This window comes from Protobothrops mucrosquamatus, unplaced genomic scaffold (genome assembly GCF_001527695.2).
Source record: "Protobothrops mucrosquamatus isolate PMUCROS unplaced genomic scaffold, P.Mucros_1.0 scaffold537, whole genome shotgun sequence".
Lineage (NCBI taxonomy): Eukaryota > Metazoa > Chordata > Lepidosauria > Squamata > Viperidae > Protobothrops > Protobothrops mucrosquamatus.
This window is the reverse complement of record NW_015386842.1, coordinates 1007313-1032808: the sequence shown is the minus strand read 5'-3', so window position 1 is coordinate 1032808 and position 25496 is coordinate 1007313. Positions and strand designations below refer to the sequence as shown.

The 25496-nt window shown below is 36.0% G+C and overlaps 1 protein-coding gene across 1 annotated transcript in view; it reads left to right on the top strand.

The window, feature by feature from the left end:
* LOC107288342 (contactin-associated protein-like 4) overlaps positions 1–25496 on the top strand; it is a 238347-nt gene that overhangs the window by 47077 nt on the left and 165774 nt on the right. The window contains exon 2 of the mRNA XM_029284329.1: positions 21049–21159. Coding sequence (XP_029140162.1) covers positions 21049–21159 — 111 coding nt within the window. The remainder of the gene's footprint in view (positions 1–21048; positions 21160–25496) is intronic.

Genomic DNA, 25496 nt, shown 5'->3' with positions numbered 1-25496 from the left:
CCAGACAGTGCCGGCTGGCGACCCCAAGGGGGAGGGCCTTCTCTGTGGGAGCTCCCACCCTCTGGAATGAGCTGCCCCCAGAGATCAGGGTGATCCCTGATCTCCCTTCCTTCCGCCGCGCCCTTAAGACATGGCTATTCCAACAAGCGGGACTGGCCTAGGGCAATTTTTAGAGGGGTTTTAATCATATTTTAATTCGGCTATATTTAAATATTTCTTTTTAATTAATTTTAATTCTGTAATTGTTTTGGTGTATTTTTAATCGATTGTCAGTCGCCCTGAGTCCGCAAGGAGAAGGGCGGGATATAAATTTAATAAATAAATAAATAAATAAATAAACTCATTAAACCTTTCTGCTGATCAGAGTGATTTTTTTTTTTACTAAGGCTACTATTGACTGATTTATTATGTGCTGATGACTCTTAGTAAATACATAAATAAGCTTCTGCAGGATGAGTTGTCCCTAATCTGGCTCATCAGGTCTCCCAACAATGCACCTATTGCTATTGTAACAAAATATATCCATATATGCTGCTGACTACCCTCTTATCATTCTTTCACCTTCGCCAAGGGTTTCCCAAGGGAGCTAAATCTTTGCACAATATGCCCAAACTATGATAATTTGATCAGAAGATTGGCAGTTTAATACCCAATACCACATGACAGAGTGAACTCCCATTCCTGACCCAGCTCCTGCCAACCTAGCAGCTCAAAAGCATGCAAATACAAGTAGATAAATAGGTACCACTTCAGTGGGAAATTAACAGTGCTCCAGTGTGAACTTCAGCATATACTCATGCCAGCCACATGACCATGGAAGCATCTTCAAACAACACTGACTCCCTCAGCTAGGAAAGGATGAAGACAGTGGTGGGATTCAGCTGGTTTGCACCAGTTCAGCAGAACTGGTAGCTAATTTTTTGTTGCCCAGGCCCGGAATGGACTTCTGGAAGCGGCATACACACAGAGAACCAGTTGTTCACATATTTGAATCCCACCACTGGGTGAAGACATTGCCTCCTAGGGCCAGACACATCTGGACAGGGGAAACCTTTACTTTTATTTGTATACTGAATGATATTTCTCAACTAATATGTTCCATGACATATTTGCTTCTCTTCTTGGCTGTCCATGGTATTCTCAAGACCCTTCTTGTATACCACAATTCAAAATGTCAATATTAGTTCTATACTGCTTCTCCAAAGTCCAACTTTCACTTCCATAGAGTGTCACTGGGGGGAAAAAACTGCCTGTACAATTCCAATTAACATTGGATTATATAAATATTGCTTTAATATAACTTTATATATAGATAGGTAAATCCTGGCATCTTAATATCTTTTCCAAAGCCTTCATTGCTACTCTAGCAAGAATTCATCTGTGGTATATTTCTAGACCGCTGTTAGTAGTTGATCCTAAAAGGCAGAAACTATCCATCATTTCCGTGTCTTCATTGTCAGTTCTAAAGCTGGCTGCCGTACCTATTGTCCTTAGTTTAATTTCCTTTATATTTAATCATAGTCCTATTTTGTCACCATGTTGCTTGACTTTCATTACTATAACTTGCAGATCATTTGCATTTCATATATCAGGGTTGTGTTATCAGCATAGCACAGGTTACTGGTTTTTCTTCCTGCAATTTTAAAGCCACATTCATTTTTCTAATCCAGCATCCTTAGGTGGGGGTGAAAAGGAAATATTGCTAGGTTTTCAAGATAATTGCGTATTAGTTTTTTTTCTGATGCTGGTTTAGTCCTGCCTTAGACATAAAGCCATCAGGTGACTGAGAAGTGCTGAGCTCTGCTCTGGGAAGAAAGCAATGGAAAAGCACTCCCAAAAATGACACAAAAATAACCATGGTTGGAAGTCATAAAGTTGATTGAATTATGATAGGTAGTTATAGGTATCCTTGGCTACCATAGTATATTGCTTATCCTTATTTGTGTTAATTTTTAATCCATTGATTTAAAATCCAGAGTTATGTTTCTGAGCAAACTGGGTAAATAAAATAAATAAATAATGTAGTTGCTAGGAGTGAAGATTGAATAACAGAATAACAGAGTTGAAAGGGACCATGGAGGTCCTCTAGTCCAACAGCCTGCTATACCATTTCAGATAACTGGCTGTCCAGTCTCTTCTTAAAAACTTCCAGTGTTGGGGCACCTATAACTTCTGGAGGCAAGTCATTCTACTGATTAATTGTTCTATTAGGAAATTTCTCCTTACAGTTACAATAAGGAAATTAATAAAGCAGCAGAATGTTTAGCATTATATAGAGCATGAATAAATTTGAATCTTTTATTTTTATTGGCTAATCGGCTTTTAAATTAATTGCATATATCTTCTTTTGAAATAGGGAAAATGGCTGGAAAGAAAAATGGTACTATACATTTCACAGCAGGACCCATTTAAAAGATGGAGAAGGTTTAGTATAAGAGTAGACACCCTTTCTAAGATAATGCTGGGCATTGAAATTTTTAATGTTATATTATATATAGAATCATTTACTACTCTGGAGCTGTGTTTCTCAACCTCAGTAGCTTTAAGATATGTGGACTTCAACCCCAGAATTCTCCAGCCAGCATTCTGACTGAGTAATTCTGGGAGTTAAAACCCACATGCTGTATCTTAACGTTGTTAAGGTGTGGAAACACTGCTCTCAACTGTGTTTTTGGTATCCGATAATGTTTTTGTTTCATTAATCTAACAAATTTTTTTTTTTTACATTTTGTAGTCTTAATTAATTCATCTGCTTACAGTGAATGATTTTTATCATCAATCATGACATATGTTTACTGTAGAACTGTATAAACATTGCAAGTGAGAGCAGAAACTGTCATTAACTTGAAATGGAGAATGTTCCCGTGAAAGGAAACAAGCAGGAATCTTGAAAGCATTCAAATGGCTATTCCTAACTGACTGAAAGTGGTGAAAAAATCCATTATTCTGAGTAGAGTTTACAATAAATATATCTACATGTCAGAGCTACATCAATTCATCCTAACTCTATTATACACATTCCAGTCCAAGACTTTGGGCAGTTCACATACAAAATCCTTTGATTGCAGCAGTACCTCTGCAGTTCTTATGTTAAGAAAAAATAGGATTTCCATCACAAATACATCAACATTTTATATAAAATAAATTGGTATATTTTCTTTTATTGGTGTATTTAATTTACACAAACATTTTGTCCAACTTTTCTAATCTAGCTACATCCTTCAGGATGGCTTTTATATTTTTTATAAAATTTTTATATATATTTTTTATATTCTTTGCTTAAAGACAGATTAGGGAGTATGCAGGGGATTAATTCCAAATGTTTCTAAATGTTTCAAAGAAGCATGGCCAATGCCTACCTATCCTTGAAAGACAATTATGATTTATGGTAAAGAATAGATGTATGATAAAAAAACTTCACAGTTCCATTTATCTTTTTGTTTTCTGTTAGATATTCTGAAATTACTTTTCAGATGCATTGTGCAGGGTTTTTTTTTTTTTACAGCAGCTAACCCAGTGGCAAAATGTATAATACATAAATCATAAAAGGTTGTGGACTCCCCACAATTCATTTAAGGATATTATAAGGAGCCAAAACACTATTTTTCCATCTCAAGGCTATAATTATTTAGAGTTTTTGTTAAATTTAGAGGGTTTCTTTGCAGGGTATATAATATTGATAAATTTAATATGAAATGCTCATAAATTTTGGGAACATATTATTGAACCATACAGTTTTCTTGAAATGAAAAACAGCAATGAAAATTAGTGTAGCCAATGAAATCTATAGCATTCTCTCACTGCCTCCAAAACATATTGAATTCAATTCTGTTCATGTAGCTCAAGTTTCATTTAAATAGATATTTTTTTCCCAAGTGAAAGTAAAATCTAATGGTGCTTGCCAGGTTTATATGTGAAGTATGATTGTCCTTATTACCTTGAAGAAACATTTTAAATTTTAATCTGTAATGTGCCTCAAGTACCAATCTACGACAAAGTTAAAGCATGCTTTACATTACATTATATTAACAGAAGTGAAATATAATTTGACAAAATTGCTGGAGCATATTCATAGCAAGAAATAAATTTTCAATATTGGTTCTAATCCGGTTGCCTAGGGATACTAAGATAAAAAAAAATATTAAAATGGTTTCGGATTTGCTTTGGAAGCATAAGCAAAAGATTAAAATAGTTTTCATAAGGATACTGCAACTTCTTCAAAAAAAATTCAAATTGTTATTCTGAACACGTCAAAGCCCAGATAGTACTATATACACATCTTTCCATGGTAAAGTGTTTGAAATGTTAACTTTAATAATGAAAATCTCTTTTCCACCAGAAAAAGGAAGAATAATGACTCATAAAAGCTCATGTGTGATGATTTAACTTTCCATCATCTTATGCTCTCAGTGTCATTCACATTGCATCTCATGCATTGTCACTTCCTAACTATGTTCTGGAGAAGAGAGTAGCCATATTTCAGCTTATAAGAGAAAGTGAAGGTTTATCAGATCAAATAAGTGAAGCATTACAAATGAAACTGACAGGTCTCTCAAGACTACCAGCACTTATTCCTTCCTATTCATTTGCATGGATTGTAATACTAAAAGCAGCTACAGTGATGTCACCATGGACTAAGAAAGAACTTCAGGATTGAGCAAATGTTCCCATCTATTGTTCTTGTCTATGTCATAGATGCAAAGAAAAATGCCTCAAATGAATAATTGCCTTTGCATCAAGGAAGCTATTTGATTTCTGCGAACATTGTCTGAGTCATCAAACTGACAAAATGCTAGTATAAGGTGGGTTGCACCTCTCAAGGATCAAATCAAATGTTTTTGGTAGTCCGTTCTCTTTCTTGCACTTTTAGCTCGCTCTCTCCCTCCTTCTCTCTCTCTATCATTTCTTTCTTTTATTTTATTTTTCTTCCTTATCCTATATTAGTTCATATTAGCTTTGTCTTTAAAATTTCTAATAAAATTATATTGTTGTTTTTTTTTAAAATGTCTTTAACAGCAGGTCCTCCAAAGATGCATGAAGCAACTGAAAATTTTATACAGGGCAATCCACAACTTACAACGGTTCATTTAGTGACCGTTCAAAGTTATCACTGCACTGAAAAAAAGTGATTTAATGACAGTTTTTCACACTTGTGACAGTTGCGGCATCTTCATGGACATGTGCTCAGAATTTGGCTGCTTAGAAACTGGTTCATACTTTTGACGGTTTCTCTATTCTGGAGTCATGTGATCACCCTTTGAGACCTCTGACAAACAAAGTCAATGGGGTTGCCAGATTCACTTCACAACCTGTTGCTAACTTAACAACTGTTGATTCACTTAACAACTGTGGCAAGAAATATTGTAAAATGGGGCACAACTCACTTAACAAATGTTTCACTTAGCAACATAAATTTTGGGCTTAAGTCAAGGATTATGTGTATATCCAACTATTTTTGGGAAAATTCTACCAGGCTTGGCTCTTCCAGGAAATTCCAGATTTCCTTGCTGATAGATATTCAGAAGCAGAAGAAAATTTGATTTATTATTGTAAGCCACCCAGAGTCAGCCTATCAGTAAGATGGGTAGCATATACATTTAATGGATAAATAAATAAAAATAAAGCAGCAATTTTGGATTTGGTACTGACTAGCAGGAAGGACATAGTTAAGGAGATAGTAGAAATGGGGGAATATGGAACCTATGAAATAACATTAGAATATTTGATTTTTAAGGAAAATGAAACCTAAGCTAAATCAAATATGTGCATTTGATCTTAAGAAATACTATCTTAATAAATCAAATGAATAATAAAAGGATTTCATAGGAGGAGAAGTTAATGGGGAAAAAAGCTCAAGATGGACTGAAATTAAAAGCACAATTGCAAACAATTCTAATGAGGAAAAAAAAGCATCCAGCAGCAGAAGAAACCAATGTATCTGCACAAGAAATGTTAGTGAATATTTGAAAAATACAAATTAAAAAATGGATCTGTTCAAAGAATTGATCAGACAGCTAGACAGGAAATGGTACTGTAAAAGAATCATCAATAAGATGAGGTTAGTCAAAGATGCTAAGAATAACATGAAGAGATAGACACATTCAAAATTATTTATCAAAGTTATTTGCTTCCCATCTCACAGTTCAGGTGATTAGCTGGCTAGCTCCCATCATTTAGGATGCAGTTACAGTGGTGAGCCAAGATAAATGACAGATGGGTGGAAATCAGCAACAGAGCAGAGACTTTTCTAGCACCCAGGCAAGAGACAAATAACGGCAGCTAGTTGTAGGAAGTAGGTTCAACATCAGGAATACCAATACAGAGAGCTGCAGTCTTTCGGGTGTATGAGTTCCAGGGAGGAGGCTACATGTGGTCATGAATAATAAAAAAAAACAAGGATGGGGAATAGCTATGCATACTGTCCACCCACATTATTGGTGGGAAATGTGCAGCATTTTCACAGACTTATTTACTTCTGGAAGATGAAAGGTAAAAATGTGATGAGCCCCTACTAGAATTTTAATAATAATAAAAAGGAAGGTTACAAATAATGAAAAACAATCAATTTAAAATGCCGCCACTCTACTCAGACTATCAGGCAGAAAGGACCTAAAAATGTTTGTTCTTTTTTTAGCTTATGACAGCAAAGAAAAAAAAAATCATCAGTGAAAAAGATGTTGAGACTCTAGAACAGAGCCCCCCCCCCAACCTTTTGGGCATCAGGGACCAGGTTCTGTGGAGAGAGGTTTTTCCACGGACCGGAGGGGGCATGGTTTCACATGCTGCCTGCATTCCACGAATGGGGCTTCACTTGTTTGTGTGGCCAGGTTTCTGGCATGCTATAGCCTGGTGCCAGTCCACAGACCGGGATTGGGGAACACTGCTCTAGAAAGACTGAAGAGAAGAACAACAAAGATGATTAAGGGGCAGGAGGCTAAAACATATGAAGAAAAGTTGCTGGAATTGGGTATGCTGGTCTAGTAAAAAGAAGGACTAGGTGTGAGATGATAGCAATGTTCCAATATTTGAGGGGTTGCCAAAAAGAAGATCAGGGGTCAACCTATTTTCTAAGGCACCAAAAGTCAGGACAAGAAGCCCATTATAGAAGCTAATCAGGAGAAAAGCAATCTAGAACTAAAGAGAATTTTTCTGACATTGCAACTATTAATCAGTGAACAACTTGCTTCCAGAAGTTGTGGGTGCTCCAACATGGAGGTTTTAAAGAAAAGATTGGGTAATCATTTTTCTGAAATGGTATAGGATTTTCTGAGCATGGGGTTGGACTAGAAGACCTCCAAGGTCCCTTCCAATTCTATTATTGTGTTATTCTGAATTCAAAGTTACCCATATTTACAGTAGAATGATTGAAAACAAAGGTACTTAACCTAGGCTTTATATTGTGACTATGAATCCAGTGTTGCTTTAAACAAAATATTGTAATCTTAAATTATTCCTTACATTGCAGATTTCTATTATTCTTTTCTTGATATGGGTTTCCTAGGAGGAGGAAAATCTCTGTTTTTGTTGGCCCACTTAAACTTTTCATTTCTAAAAGAGGCATGTTCAATAGATTTTTCTTAATCCTCTGCTTTTCTTTGTAGGGGAAAAATGTGTTCCTCAGTGTTTCATATATATCTAATTTTCAAATGTATTTCCAATATGCAGCTGAAGATTAGAAAATGTAAGCACCAAAGCTTGCTCAAATACACACACACACACACACACATACACCACATAGAAAACCTCTTCAACTGCATAATTATTACAGCAAATTCTTTTCCTGAGGACAAGAAGAGCTTCAAACCACAAGGAAGGTTTTTTATATAAGGATAATTTCATGAATGGTAGTCTATCTAGTGTTTTTGAACGAGCCCTACTCAATTCAGTAGAGATTCCTGGGGGACAGGGCCATTCAGCATTACCCATTTGTAAAAATAAGGCTTCTTGCTGTGATTATAAAGGATGAGTTAATTTCAAAGCTGGAAAATGAATAGCTGCCAAAAACACACCACTGTTTGCCACAGAATCTGAGAATGTGGAGTCACTAATCAGAAATTAGATATAATGTCACAGAGTTCTTCGAGAGGCAAATGATTTTCATATTGTTAATTCCTTGCCCGATATCACCATCATCATTATTGACCACTAGTTTTTTTCCCCCACAGACATCTATAGGATAGGCACAGGCATCTATAGGATATTGATACTAGACCAGTGTTTCTCAACCTTGACAATTTTAAGGCATGTGGACTTCAACTCCCAGAATTCCACAGCCAGCATTGCTGACTGTGGAATTCTGAGAGTTGAAGTCCACATGCCTTAAAATTGTCAAGGTTGAGAAACACTGTACTAGACAGTGATGTTTATGAAGGTCATATTTGAAGTCAAGAACATTGCCCATTCGTATGATGTGATCAAGATGATCTTCATCACAAATACCCATGGATCTTTCTTTTTAAGCTTATTTATTTATTTATTTATTTATTTTTCCTTTAATTGCAAATTGGTACCATGAAATGCCATAATTTTATGTAGCTTTCCACAAATTTCAGTGCTATAATGTACCATACTGTGTGGTGATGCAGTGGTTAGAATGCGGTAATTCTGCCATCTGCCAGAAGTTTGATTCTCACTGGCTCAAAGTTGACTCAGGCTTCCGTCCTTCCGAGGTCTGCAAAATGAGGAGCCAGATTGTTGAGGGCAATATTCTGATGCTGCAGACTGCTTAGAAAGGGGTGCAATGCACTGTGAAGTGGTACATAAGTCTAAGTGCTATTGCTGTTGCTATAATTGGTACCATAATGCCATTGCTGTCAAATTTTCCAATTTATATGTATCTCAGTACAAATACATATATGTCATGTTTAATTTTAACGATACACTACAAAGGTAGAGAAACTATAATGTTCTCTAGCTCTGCTATATACTGTATAGTAGGAGACATAAATCAAGTAGTATTCATAAGTGGAAAGAATAAGGGACAAACACAAACTTATGTTTATGTGCTACAATCTATATATTCAGAATAATTCAAACAGAAGAGTCCTGCTAGGTAGGTTAATATTATTATTAACCAAATAAGTAGATGAAACATCCTAAACTAGACATCCTCTTCACGACCTGTTTTCCTTGTTACCTTCTGGGAGGAGGCTTCGTGGTATCCGTAGCAGAACATCCAGATTCAGCCATAGTTTCATTCGGTACAGCATTAACCTTGTGAACTCTCAAGCTTCCTCCTTCTGTTATATATTCAAGACGGACAGTATTTAATATTTATCTGCTACGTATATGTAGGGGTGTGGATCTATACACACGTTGTTCATAGTATGTTTAGGTGTGTGTCATGTATGTGTTTCACTTTGAGAGCAGGCAACTAAATTTCATTTTTGATGTGGGCCGTTGTGCCCACAGTAAAAAAAATAACAATAAAGGTAATCTTATCTTATCTTATCTTATCTTATCTTATCTTATCTTATCTTATCTTATCTTATCTTATCTTATCTTATCTTATCTTATCTTATCTTATCTTATCTTATCTTACCTTACCTTACCTTACCTTATCTTAGATATAGAACACTGCATCCTAATAACCTTACTGCTAGTGAGGCCAGCATTTCTTTAGCAGCTAGTAAGATTTCCCCATGCAGATTCTTGTACGTGATGTGTTGCAAAAAGCTTTAGAAACCTCAGCCTTCCCCCCCCCCCAGTATGCATGGCACATGTGCTGGGGCTATACAGATGTATAGAGGACATGGACATCCAAAACAGAAAACAAAAAACCACAGCCCAGAATGACAGCTACAGCCACTCTAGCCCTTTTTCATATTTCTTGTATATATATAAAAAAGGAGCACAGATTTGATAGTGTGATCATGGCCAGCATGTCTACTTTTTGACTTGCCCTGCAGAAGAGATGCTTCTGCCAAATGATGCTTTACATGCCAAAGCACCATCATCCTAAAATCCTTTGAAATTAGGAGAGATTGAGATCACATCAACATAATCTCCCCATATATCTCCCTTAAATAGAAGTTGCTTTTGGCTGTTTCAAGACCTCTTCCACCTCATCAGCTACTGGAATAGGAGGTCTGCTAAAAGGCAAAATACTTTAGCAAAATGCAGTGCTATCTCCAAGCCTTGATGAGCAAATGACTTTGGTTCATACAACCCACTAAGTCTAAAACACAGAAATATGTGATGGTAAACATTTGCCGTCAATAATATGTTTGTTTTATTTGGGGAATGGTACAAATACAGTTTGCTTGAATCCTGGACAGTTGGGGAAAGCAGTTGATGGAAATATATATGATTGAATTTACATAGATGATGGATGAATAAAATATGATCTTGTGTGTGGATGGATGGATAGAATGATACAAGCTGTGCAGAATTCTGTCACTGATAATACACTTGATTTGGGAAGAAGCCTGAAAGCCTGTGAAATACATCCTGTGTTTCTCTCCACTTTGTCTCCACCATCAGCAGTTCAATATGACATTGAGCGTATAAAGAGCATTTCCAGACTCTTTCCACTGTCAAAGTTAGCTAATAGCTGAGCATTGAAACTGCTCACTGCAAATCACTATTTACTCCCCTGCCAGAATTTCACCAAGGGACCACTTTAGCAAGCTTTGTGAGCTGTTTTAGCCCAGCAAATCTTGTAAACAACACAGTGATACTTTTCCCCCCATCAAGCTGAAATTTGAAACGGAGGTGGGAAGGGGGGGGGTAGCTCAGCAGATACCCACAAACACAGGATGACTTCACTTGTCTGCTTCTGAATCAGGAGGGAAAAAAATCACTCTAACTATAGGAAGAGAACAAAGGAGCAGATTTTTTTTTACAGGCTCTTGTCATTGGAGTATATTAGTTACCCCTGCAAGAAAATATTACAAATCTGATGTACAAGAATGAAAAAAGGCAATGAATGGGGCAATGCCGTGACTGAGATAAAAATTTGGAAAAAGAATAAATTAAAGGAGCCATCCTGTTGAAGATAATTTCTAGTCTGTAGTGAAAATGAGTAATTAAAAAAAAGGTAGCAGAAAATTTGTTCAGTTTTGTTTTGATGATGTGAATTTGCATACAGTGCAGTAGAAGGAGCGATCTTGAAAACCACAAGAGAGCAATGGGAATCATTCTTTTTTTTTTCTTAACATTTTACTGTGGTCCTTTTGCATTAGATTATTGTGGTTCTTTGCTCATTCAGCCAGATGTTCAGACTGGATTTGGCATTTTCTGTCTGCCTATTGAGTCCTTTCCAAAGACCTGGAATAGGCAGATGTGGATGTTTGATAGTGTTAGAAGTATTGATGCACGATGTAAGCTATTCCAAGTAAAGCTACCTTTTGTAATTGACTGATGATGAATTTGTCAATGCCAATAGTGTTCAAATGGTGCTCCCATTGTTCTGGGATTGCACCCAAGATGCCTATGACCATTAGTACTGCCTTTGCTTTCTGTTATTATTATTTAGATATATATGCTGCCTGCAGAACTTCAGAATGTTCCTGGGTTTAGTGTCTATGAAGATTCTCAGTCATCCAGGTCACAGTTGTATCAAAAGTGTTTTTTATTCTTGAAAAGGCAACTGGACTGAATTTTTGAGGAGGAGGAAGAAGTTTCGCTTCCTATCCTGGAAGCTTCATCATTTGTACTGGATGGTGTGGGAGATGGGAAGGACAGTTATTGACCGTTGAGATTATTTGTTGGTGGTGGTAGTGGGAAATGGACAGATTGTGTTTTCTTCAAAGTCAACTGGTATTAACAATCTCTGAGAGCCATTGTGGTTACTTGTGGTTTTATATGTGACCTCAGGATCACCTGAATCAGAGGTGTGGAATCTTCTTGGAACAGCCAAAAGGAATGCATTGTAAATTGAGGATCGGTAGTATCTTATCCCTCCTCCTCTGTTGAGAGGGAGCTGCTTATTGTTAAAATAAATTGGTTTGAAAGAAGCTTTTACATCTCTTACAAACAAATAGTCCTCTCTATCCAAAATGTGGACTTTGTTGTCTTCAAAAGAGTGACCCTTATTTTTCAAATGCAGATGGCCTGGGTTTAGCCAAATTCTCCACAAATATTGGTGAATATTTTGTTTGTCACTTCTTTAATAGTCATTTATTTATGTAACTTTTTTTTTTAGTTTATGGACCACTTCATACAATTCTGGGAAGTATAGCCTTATGTTACCTCTATTATGTTGCTATGTTTGTAAACCCTGTTATTCCTATCTTGGGATTGTATTTTTTTTTTTAAAAAAACAAATCTAATGGATTCAATTTCTCATGTCAAAAGAATCCAACACATTTATGAAAGTGATTTCCTGTGCCAACCTCAATCTAAATCTCAGTTGAAATGGGTCCAGAGAAGCCTTTTTATCTATTCACTTTGTGTGTAAGTGATGGATAATACTGATAGTAAAATAGGCAGTAGATAAAATCCCATTTTGAGCATCTGTGATTATGTCTTTACAATTATTTGAATTTTTAGATGAAAGGGCTGTTTCAAATTTCAGGAACAGTTTAATCATTTAGTCTGCTCTCTCTGTTTATCAGATGGAAATAATAATAATGAAATGGCTAAGAGCATGGAAATTTAAAAAAGAGACAGAAGGACTAATTCAGGCTGTAGAAGACCAATCCTTAAGAACAAATGCAAACAAAGCCAGAATTGAGAAGACAGCAATAGACCGCAAATGCCATCCCTGCAAAGAAGTCAAAGAAACAGTGGACCACCTACTTAGCTGCTGCAAGAAGATTGCACAAACTGACTACAAATAAAGTAGCAACAATGGTGCATTGGAATATCTGCAAGAAATACAATTTGCCTTTGAGCAACAACTGATGGGACCACTAACTAGACCAAGTAATAGAAAATGAAGAAGCCAACGTGCTCTGGGATTTTAGAATTTAAATAGAGAAACACCTGCCACACAACAACACAAGATTTAAGAATAGTTTATAAGAAAGACAGAAAAAATCTGGACAATAGATGCAGCAGTACCTGGAGGTAGCAGAATGGAAGAGAAATAACTCTTGCAAGTAGCAGTAGAATAGTTGTGGCAAAAGAAAGCAAAGATAGTTCCAATAATAATAGGCATCTTGGGTGCAATCCCAAAGCAAATGGAGCACCACTTGAACACTATCAGTATTGACAAAATCACCATCAGTCAATTGCAAAAAGCAGCTTTACACCCTGCAATGTCACCTTTAACTCCATGAAACAACAACAGCTGCCTGTTCTAGGTTCTTGAGAAGGATTTGATAGGTGGATCAAAACAGCAAATCCAGTCTAAATATCTGGCTATGTGCAATGAGCTATAATTGAATTTATCAGACCCAAACCATCTAATTTTACAAAAAAAAAGAGCACCCTCCCTGTAATTTTTAGATGCTACTTTAATCATTCTTAGGGCCTTTGTTAGGACATAACAACAACAGCAACAGCAACAACAACAGCAGCAACAACAACAACAACAATAATAATAATGTTGGAAGGGACCTTGGACGTCATCTAGTCCAACTCTGCTCAAGCAGGAAACCCTATACCATTTCAGACAAATGGCTGTCCAGTCTCTTTTTAAAAATGGAACATTCACAGCTTCTGGAGGCAGGTTGTTCCATTGATTAATTGTTCTAACTGTCAGGAAATTTAGTTAGTTCTAGGTTGCTTCTCTCTTTGGTTAGTTTCCACCCGTTGCTTAATAACTTGAATTATTAAGTTTCCAGACTTCAACTATGACTCTAACTGTAGATTATCCACACATAAAGCAATTGGGTGCAAACAAAGTACTTTGAAGCAGGCACATCCTCCAGAGGATTGTCATAGATGCTTTGGGTGATTACCAAACCTACAAAACTTGGGAAGAAATTTTAATAGCCTGGAATTAACAGAACTATTCTCAAGCAACATTTACCATTGCAATTAAACTGAAGTTTAATATTGTGTCTTTAAATAACTGCTTAAACAGGCCTTAACTTGCCATTTCTGTTCAGCTTTACAAGGAACAAACATTGAGAAAATTGTTTCCTTTTGAAATGTGTAGAAAGTTAAACCCTTTTGACATTTTGCCAATAGATATCATGCAATAAAGTTGGTCTTGCAGCACCTTTTTACATTTATCTACAAATAAATATTACATTGTAACCTTTTGCTCAGAAGTGTATTTTCTCTATGAATCACTGATTAAGCCTGAAACTTTGGGTGTTCTTTCTGAATAAAGCAGGATTAGTTGGCTAAAAGAATTTAAATGGTGGCAATAAGAAAAATAAAATAAAATAAAATGACAGAGACCTTTTGGCTTTGGGGGAAAAGGATTGAATATTCTCATGATAATCAGAGGAAGGTAACATTAAATTATTTTCTTCATAAATTTTGAGATAACGATGTTGCTTATTAACTTAGATTAATAATGATTTGTATCAACTATGTTGTTCTCTAAGCTACTTACTCATTTTACATTCCTGAAATGAATATTTGAAACAATGTAAAAAAGTGAGTTTGCAAATAAACCCGGATTTCTATAATTCAGTTCATATGCTTGACCTTTTTTAGAGAAACTGCTTTGCAGTAGCATCACATAAAAGTGTCTGAGATGAAACACTTCAGATGTTTTATTACCTCTCCATCTGTACATATTTCTCTTCTTTCCTTTAAAATGGAGAGGGAGTATCTTATTAGCAGACTCAGGGGAAGGAAGAGGAGCAATCTCTAATAGTTTGCACCCAGCCATTATGGCTATAAACTGTGATGTATGACTTAAATATGATATGTGAAAGCAGTAAATTATAGCTTAATCAATAGACCATGATTAAGCAATCCATGTCTGTACAATCCAGTTCAGGGTGAAACTATACATCTAGAGGTTGTCAAACAATAAGGCAAGATATTTGCACTGTTGATTTGCCATTTATATACAGCTTCAAAAATCATAAATCAGCTCTTCTGGGAAATGACACTGCTTGAGTTGTGGTATCACACCTGATCCAATAAACCATTCAAGCTTAGTCAGTTTGATTAGGCCATCTTGAATATCAAGAACAATTATTTCAAATTCTTCTCACATTGTAATATTCATTCTGGAGGCTATCCAGTTCCTTTAAAACCAATGACATTTTCTCATCAACTTTTAGGCAAGAGGAACCGTACTCTGTAGATATTCCTGTTACTTGCACGTGATACTCAGTGAATTGACTTAATCTTTTCATTTCTTTTCACTTTTTCACTTTTCATTTCTTTTCACAATCTTTTCACTTAATTCTTTTCATTTATATATATATATATATTGAGAAGACTGCTTTAATGCAATAATATGTAATGAGAATTGCTTTGTGCTAGTCAACAATCAGAAGTTTAATTTGTCATACCATATTCTTTGTTCATTAACAGCATATCACAAGATTTCCATCTGGGGAAAAAAGCAACATTGCCCTTTTTCTGTGAGCATTCAAATCCATAACAAAAGGGAGAGAAAAGCCTTATTGAGTGTTAACATTCCTTTGCTGTGCTTATTTTTTTTTTTTAAGAAAAAGAAAAATATACCATGAGCTTTGCCATTATAAACTTTATGATTCTGCTGTATTCACTGTTCTCTGAATGTAGTAATTTGCATTTGAGAAGAATTTCAGATGTTAAAAGAAAAATTCTTCCAAGCTAAGTGTGCATGGAATTGCTGGCTATGAATGGCTTGCTCTTCAGAGATGAATGGGATTATTCTGGAGTACATCAAGTGCTAAGAATGTGCTTATGATTGAGGATTTATAGCATGGCTCGGAATCCACCATTGGGGAAAGAATGGAATTCCGGGTGTAAATATACTTCCTTTTATTTGAAAGCTACAGATGCCAGATCTCTCAAGCATCATCATCCTTTTGTATTCCAGAAGAGGAAAAGAGCTAAACCTCTTTCTTTTTTTTTTTCATGTGCATCCTTTTGCTGCTGTGCTTTTGGAAAAATATATTTTTTCTCTTTTTTACATCTGCACTGCAATTACAAGATATTATAGAATATGGGGTTTAGATAAATTCTGTAGGCTCTAATGTGGTGATGGGCCAATATTTATGTATAGGTTGATCCACTCCCTCCTGTGCTTGTATTTTATCTCTCCTTGACCTTTCATTTTAATTGCATTTCTGCCTCCCCCACTTCTCCTCCCCTGCTAGACAATGTTCTCTCTCCATTTTTCTATTTTGGCTTACTCTGCTCATTTTCAGACATATGGTTTTTAAGCTGCTACTATTATAAGTAAAGTCAATATACATCAGCCTCTGGCTCCACTGGTACCATTAATAAATGCCTGTGTCTCTCACGTGCTCCTGCATTTTTCCTTCCTTCCTTCCTTCCTTCTTTTTTCTCCTTCTCCCTGAAGACTGTTCGAGTTAACCCTCCAACCTTCTTCAGACTTTCAGCCTGCGGTCTGAAAAATCTCAAAATCTGCTTCAGTTTTCCCACTAGCTCTTGCAGATTAACGTCCTAGTAATTTTGTGAAATACATATGGGCTTTTTCCCTGAGACTTATTGAGTGCTGTTATGTGCTTGCAGATAAAGATAGTGCTATCTTTAGAAGTAGCTGACAAAGAAATCTGAAGTGCAACAAGGAATCTAACTAGTTGGTGCTGATCAATTACTGATCAATCTAGTTTACTTGTCGTGCCCTCAGCACTAAGCAACTCTCATCTTAACCTACTTTTCCACCTCCTGCCTTGCCTGAATACTCAATAGTCTGAAAAAGCATGCAGCAACATGTGATTGGACTAATGAGCTTTGAAGGGATAAAATTGCAGTTGAGAATTATAGATAGTAATAATAATAATAATAAAGTTGGAAGGGACCTTGGAGGTCATCTAGTCCAACCCCCTGCTCAGGCAGGAAACACTATACCATTTCAGACAAATGGTTGTCCAGTCTCTTCTTTAAAACTTCCAGTGTTGGAGCATTCACAACTTCTGGAGGCAGGTTGTTCCACTGATTAATTGTTCTTAACAGTCAGGAAATTTCTCCTTAGTTCTAGGTTGCTTGTATCTTTGATTAGTTTCCATCCGTTGCTTCTTGTCCTGCCTTGGTGCTTTGGAGAATAGCTTGACTCCCTCTTTGTGTCAGCCCCTGAGATCTTGGAACATTGCTATCATGTCCCCCCTCGTCCTTCTCTTCGTTAAACTAGACATACCCAATTCCAGCAACCGTTCCTTATATGTTGTAGCCTCCAGTCCCCTAATCATCTTTGTTGCTCTTCTCTGTACTCTTTCTAGAACCTCAACATCTTTTTTACATCATGGTGACCAAAACTGGATGCAGTATTCCAAGTGTGGCCTTACCAAGGCATTGTAAAGTGGTATTAACACTTCAAGTGATCTTGCTTCTATCCCTCTGTTAATGCAGCCTAGCACTGTGTTGGCTTTTTTGGCAGGTGCAGCACACTGCTGGTTCATATTTAAGCTGGTTCATATTTAAGTGCAGCACACTGCTGGTTCATATTTAAGTCCATTAGGACTCCATGATCCCTCTCACAGTTACTACTGTTGAGCAAGGTACCACATATAATATACCTGTGCATTTGATTTTTCTTGCCTAAATGTAGAATTTATGTATGTATGCATGAATCTATGAACACAGTATAATTTCTGAATTGCCCCAAGTGCATGACTCTAATCAGGGAACAAGATCAATAAAACAATCAAAAATGGCCACCCTCCTTCTCATCTAGTTTTTAAAAGCAGCAAAGGCTGTATAAAAAAAGCAGGGTTTATCAAAAGCTCCCTAAAAGCTGTATGGGAAAGTCCAACCATATATATAGGGTTAGCATGTTTCAGAGAGTTGGGGCCCTAGATTCTGATCCATGCCCCTCACTCCTGGGAAGCATCCAGATCAAGGCCTATTAACTCATTGCCTCTGTTTTATTAGAGTTTGATAGTTTTCTTAATACTTAAAATGAATTTTCCCCAGGGAACCATTGAAAAATAATGTTCTCGTGATGAAATCCTAAGCAACATGCAAGTTACTATTTTCCCCCTTTTTTTCTCTTAAATCCAGCATTTTCCATTTCAGAAATATCCAGAGATGCATTTTGCAAATTATACAAATGTTTATATCTGTGTTTGCTTAATTTATATGTATGTAATCAATCTCCCTTTATATCATACTTTTTAATGTTATTTTCAGGAAACAATTTAATTTCTAACAGAAAGGATGATATTAATAAAGCATTAAAAGGAAGTCTGGTGGTAATTATAAGAGTAAAAAAAATCATTACTATATGTCCACCTCCTCAAATGCATAGAATGTAATCATGTGGGGAGAATATTGCATACAAATTGAAGGGCGATAAGTAGTAAAGGATAAAAGTTGATCCTCCTGACAGAAAAACTGCATAGTAAAATTTGAAAATTGCAAAGGACAACTGTTGTCGTTTATCTAATTGTTATCCTTTATCTAACTGTTTAGATAATTTCACATTAAAATGTGAATTTTGGAGATCAATCTCCGTCTGCATTCTAAACTGGTACAAACATTCTATCATTTCTATCCAAACATCTTTTTCATGGGTTAAAAAAAGGGGGGGACTTATTTGCAACAGAACAAGCTAGTTGAAACCTGAAATGGTAAAGCTGTATATCTTTAGACTAGACATGTCAAACTCGCGACGTCATGTGATGTCGCGCAATGTATCGGGACGGTTTTCCCATTGCCGGCAATGGGGTGGGTGCGGCTTCCGGATGATGCATCTGACCCGGCAGTTTGACACCCCTGCTCTAGACATATGATGAGTTACTTCATTGTTCACCCAAAAGAGTGCACATGATGAGAGTGCATTAGTTTACTATATGCAGAGTTATATCTTTGGTAAATTGTGCAAATCTTGGCATACTAAGAGCTTACTCCTGGTTAGTATCTAGGCTTTCTGTTTTACTACTGCCTTTACAGCTACAACTCTTCTAGAAGGCATACATATGACTTATTAATGCTGTTCATTCTAATCTGAAAATTATTGGCTAATACTGGAGGCTATACCAGGGTCTATGGCTATTAATTGCCAATTCTTGTAGTCATACTTCATGCCCATAGAAGAATATGCTGATAGTCTCTGTATCCTTGGCAAAACAATCCTAAAGTAAAACTTTAGATGTTAGTCAGTTTGTATGAACATAATCATCATAGAGAAGGGGTAATAAATATTTTAAACTTCATTCAGGTATTGACACTAATACTTCTTGTTATAATTATGGTTTCTGTAAATGATACAGTGACCCAATAATTAATTTATCATTTTAAAATAGATGCAATATTGCAATCACTTCTAGTTTCTTGTAATATATCTGCATAAAAGGAAATACATTCTTCTACTCATCATCATTGGACTATCCCATGCTCTTGAATCTACTGGTAATTGTTATAAATGATGATGTTTCCACATATTTGTCTTTGTTAAACAGAACAAAAATGTGTGCAATATTTTCATTTCCTCCCCTTTTTGTTACTTTGTTATTTCATTCAATCTATTTTTTTTTCATCCAAAACCACAGCAGGTATTGATTTGCCAGGATTTTTTGGGGGCAAATATATATACAGAAGGAATCTGGAGAAAGATTTAATATCATGCATTGATTGAAATCTGCTTATGTGTGTCTTTGATTGTGAAATACTACAAAATACACTTTTGTGAAATACCATTGCTTCTTTGCATTAAAAAAATCTGGAATTTACCTATTAGTAATTATTCAGTAATGATTTCATGTCTGTTTTATATCTCAAGCAAGCCAAAAAACATGGGCAGGACAAACAAGGCCCACTTAGTTATTGTGCCTATTCTTAATGTAGGCATTTTTTTGTCAAAACAATCACCTAGAACAGGAGTGTCAAACTGCTGGCCCATGGGCTGGACGCGTCACCAGGAAACCGTGCCCACCCCATTGTCGGCAATGTGGGAAAAGTTCAGATATGTCGCACGACATCACGTGATGTCACGAGTTTGACATGTCTGACCTAGAACAATACCAAATACACTGTATTTTATACTCACATGCAAATAATATATGTGTAGTGATTGATTGATTGATTATGTGCTATCAAGTCAGTGTTAACTCTTAGCAGCCATATAAATAGATTTTCTTCAGGTTAGCTTGTTCCTAGCCTGACTTTTCAAGTCTTTTAACCGCACACCCATTGCCACTATAACTGAGTCCATCAGTCTTGTTGCTGGCCATCTTGTTCTTTTTCCTTCTATCTTTCTCAGCAGTAAAGTCTTCTACAGAGAACTAAGTCTTCAAATAATATATCTAAAGGGGAATAATTTGACCCTGGTCATTTGTAGCTCAAGTGACAACTCATGGTTGATTTGTTCAATGATTTACAGTATTTGTTTTGCAGGATCCAATTTGTTTTGGTTCCTGGAACCAGAGGTTTAAACCTTTCAAGCTTTTGGACTCATGCTGGAGCCCATCCTCAGGGAACTTCTTTTCACCAGAATGTGTTCTGAGGAGAGAGAAGTCATATTCTGGTGAGAGAGAAGTTCCCTGCGAATGGGTTCCAGCGTGAGTCCAAAAGCTCAAAAGACTAAACCTCTGGTCCTGGTCCTGGTGACCAACCCAGATTGGATCCTGCAACATTATCCGGGGGGCACATATATTTGTCTTCCTTCGTGAATATTTGTTCACTTGGATAATTCTGTGTGTATGTTTGTGCATGTTGCTATGTTTGTGTGTGTATATATATAAGCTAAAACTTTGTGGGCAGATAATTGTTGTTCTGGCAGATAATTGTTGCTAGTAAACTCTCATTTATGAAAGCTTTCGTCAAAGTTAGTTTAGAAAAAGGAGCATAGGAAGAGTCAGAAAATCCAATAAATTGCACCATGGTAATCTAATGTAACTGACAAATAAAAAACTCCGGCTCAGTAATGGCAATTGTAATAGACTCAAAACAAACAATGTGAGACGTGATCAGAGAAAGATAAATTCAATTCTGGTGTTTGCAATATTCTGTTTTACTTATTGTTTTAGAAGTCCTTATTTTAAATGTAGAAGCCTGAAGCATGATGTTTTTTCCCAACAGATCATTGTGATGATCAGCTAGTGTCAGCCTTGTCTCAGTCATCATTCAGCAGTTCATCAGAACTGTCCAGTAGTCACAATCCAGGATTTGCAAGACTTAATCGAAGAGACGGTAAGTGTTCCCTTGGTTATTCTTCTTAATTTCATAAAGTTTACAAAAGAGATTTATGACATTGTATGTTAAATTAAAATGCCAAAATAGAAGCAAGCCTTTATCAGTACTCTGATATATTTGGTGGAGTTTAAATGCCCTCAGAAGCCATAACTATTTCGCCTAAACACAGATGGAAGATAATCTGCATTCTCTATTTCACATTTTACTGGAAATGCTTCGTTATCACAGATTTAGAGTGTCAATTGGCAGTCAATGTTATCCAATCTGATTTATTGGGCTGTGTCCTATTTTACAGGCACAGCAATGGGAGGCAGTGGTAAAAGGCAAAATGTTTTTGCTCTGACAAGTGAGCACCAGAAAAAAGGAAACCAGGGGAACAAGTGGGTTATGAAGGACACGGATATGGGAGTGGGAAAAGGCAGTCTGTTTGAGTATCTCTCAGATTATTTCAAGGAGATATTTCTGCAAGGCATCTTCTTTTCTATCAATCACGAGGATTGTCTGACCACTCAACCTTTTAAGATGTTTGTCAATACGTGTAATTTGTGGTGCACACACATTAAATTGCAATGAAGTCTGGTAAATATTGCTAGCTGACAATCCCTGGTAGTTCTCTAGCCAATCAGAACGGAAACCTCATGTAGTCAGCAGGAAGGCTGCCCTTGAAGCTGAGTTGGAAGGTACCAGTGGTTCAAAATGCAGCACCTGTTTGCTGATGGATGAGAGCTGTCATAGCAGGAGAACAGTATGCTAAGGAAGCTGTGTTGGCTGTGGATCCACCTAGCAGATATGCCTTCCGGCCTATTTGGCCCACTAATTAGAATAACATAGGGTACTTTGTGAAATGCTTTGCTGAACTTATGTTTCCATAATCTTTTCAGAAAATTATTCAGTCAAAAAAAGAAATGAGGTTAGTCTGAGAAATTTCTCTCAGATTTCAATTTGGCTCCTTCATCCTGCTTTTGACAACTGTTGGTGGGACACATAGCCTCTTCTCAGAGAAGACTTGAGCCGATAAGAGCTTTGCTGATATTTTATGTAAGTGTCGCTCTCAGCAAAAAAAAAAAAAAAAAAAAAAAAAAGATTGATTTCATTTAAAATGGTAGTTTTGCTATTTAGATGGCTGGTCAACAACAGGCTTAGATTTAATAGGCCTTTAAATTAATCTGCAAGATAGGAAAAAAATCTTGAACAAGCAAAATTGATGCTTTTTTTTTTTTTTTTACAAATCAAAGACCTTTGCAAATTCTCTCATGTACTATGACAGGTATCACATACTTTTGAGAACTGGGAAATGCTAAGAAGATTTATAATATATCTGTCTAGTTAGAATAGTGTGAATGTGTGTATGTGTGGGGGGGGAAGCTGATAAGGTAAAGCAGAGGCAGGCATTGAATTTCAAAGACTCCCAAAAGAGAGAGAAAAGGTTTCAAAAAATACTGAGAACTGGGAGACCATAAAATGAAAGCAACTCATTCCTAATTTTTAACTCATTAGAAGAGTGCCCAATTCCATACATCCAGCCATTGATATCATTTTAAAATTATGATAAGCAATTATTCTACATTATTCTAAATTGATCAGGTCAAGTGCAGACAAGCCAATGTAGGTGATCCGGGGACTAGAAATGAGGGCTAGGAATAGAAGTTAAAATGGTTGGGTTTTGTCTTCAGAAAAGATGACTAAGCCAATTGTGAGAGAACTCTTTACATTTCTGGAAAGATGTCACACAGAAGAAAATCAAGATATGCTATATATTACCCTTGAAAATAGAACACATGAAAATGGTCATATATCTCAGAAAATCAAGTTCTGATTGAATGTTTGTGGGTGAAGGTGGTGGACTTCCTTAAAGTAAAACCAGTTACGAAGGAAAGTGTTTACTGTAACTCCCTTTCAGTGTTGGATGTGTTCAAGCAAAGACTGGGACACTTTTCTGTTAAGGATCTTTTAATCTTTTGGATTTCTGAGCAGGGGTTTGGATCCAAGGGCTCCTTCCAGTTATATGATGCGATTCAATTATTTTACATAAACAAGAATTCATGGACATGGATTCTAATAGTTTGTTTCTAAGATAAGCCCATTCACCATGGGAAAAACCATACAATTCAACACAAATCTTCATTGGGGACTGTTTATTTGTATCCTGACATGAATCTCTATCCTGATATGGATAATCAGTCACTCTTGTGCACCATGTTTATTGGTTATTAATATTTATAAATATATTTGCATATTCTATATTTAAGGTTATGTTTTATATTGATAAAATTTTACTAGAATTGTGTATTTGTGATTAGATAGTTTCTGACAGCTCTAATTATTCCTATTTATTCATCCTGTTCTATGTGTACTGAGCAAGTAAATAGTATAATTATCTAAGGATCCTTCCCCACTTGTATAGAATCATAGTACAAATACACCCTGGTAACCACTTTTTCCTGCCATATCCCCATCTTTATCTTCTCCTCATCCTGTACAGGCAATTAAACTTCTCCTTAGTAGTTTTGGCACTACCATACTCATCCGTCATCAAACTGCAATGGTTTTATCATGTATGCAGTCTGACACTTTACACCGATCATTCTGACAGTAGTTATATCAGGGGACTGTCCACTTTAGGCTGGTGTGATTCCAGTTCCTGAATAATGTCTTCCAATGTAAGAGCTACTTTTCAAATTGATGCAAGATTCAGAGGTCTTGAACCATACACAGACCTCCCTGTTACCAATGAAGAGAACTGTCTCCTTCCCAGTGCACAATAAAACTCAGGAGATGTCTGTCCTTAGCTAGATTTAGATGCATTGGATTTAAAGGGAAAACAATTTGCTTGCTGGAATTTTTCTATCATACATATTTAGTCTCAGTTAAGAGATTGCTAAAGAGAACTCTATTTGGGAAGTCATGACTAGAGAAAAAATAACTTTGGGTTCAGGCAGATTCAAACGATTTGGTAGTTATTCTGGTTGGGGAGTGGGAAAGTCTGGTTCTTTCAAACTGGGGTCTACCCCCATACTCAGAATCAAGATATAAAGAATAATTCCCATTCTGCTTGGACATATAGTAATATTTATAATCAATGGCGGAAACTAGTAATGCGTGAAATCATGGCTTATTTGCCTAAATTCTACATGTTTTCCCAAAACTAGAGGATTTCACTAGTATGTCAGCACACAAACCCACAATCTCCACCCAGAACTGAATATTGTTGGAAATATCAAGGTGTTGATATTAGTCATGAAATTGTTTTAATACTATTCCAGATGACATGCTGATATTCCTACCAATTGTGAGGAACAGGTTTTGGAGGGTGATTTTACAAAGGGACCATACTGAACCCATAGCTCAGCAAAATAGGATTCTGAGTAGAACTGAACTTTGATGTGAGAAGAAAAAAAGAATATTTTATCAAACCTTCATAATCAAGATGTTTGTGATATTATTCTATAAAATGTGTTTCATTCGAGGTATAGTAGTTGTTAAAACTTGACTCAGGGTTAAAAGAATAAACACTTATGTCAATAGATCAAAAAGCAGGTGCTGGTATACCATTTAATTTAAGTCTAGACAAATCTATCAGTTTTATTGCAAATGTTACTGGCTATCCAGATAATCTACTCTGATAATATAATATAAAATAAATGAAAGGATGATAGAAAGATGGAACATAGTATCTAGTATACAAATTGATTTAGGTGAATTGCTTAGGACAAAGCTATTTGTCATGTTAATGAAATTTAACATAAGATTTAAAACCATGAACAAATTCCAGATTTTTTCTTTATTATTAGTTGTAGTTTAATAATTGAAATATTTGGTTTTAATTTTGTACGTTTTGAAAATGTACCCATGAAAAAAGAAAAAAAAACTACAAAGTAGAAAAATCACAGGCTGGATCTAGGCTCACTAATTTGAAGTAGGTCTTCTTGGATGTAAGAAAATTGCTACTGAGCCTTTAAGTACTATCTACAAAAACTACCCTGTACTTACTGTAACTTATTGATTCTTTTACTTCTTCAAAGTTTCAAGTAGGAAACAAACAACTTTCATTTCTGACCAACTCTTTGAGCAGGTGAGAAGTGCAAACTTAAGCTTTAAAGTCAAAGCATAGTGAAAAGGCCATAAAGAAAAATAATGTGCTATTAAGTGAAAATTGGATCTATTTTCTCTATACCCAAGTCAAGAACTGTTTGCTTAACTTTGTTCAGGGAAAAGAAATTTTGAAAAATGAGTTGAGAAGTCCCAGAAAAAGAGAGTTCTATAAGAGGAAATTAATTTATTGGATAAAGTTTGCTGAGCCATAAACTCATCCCCAAAGTTTGTCTCAATCAAAC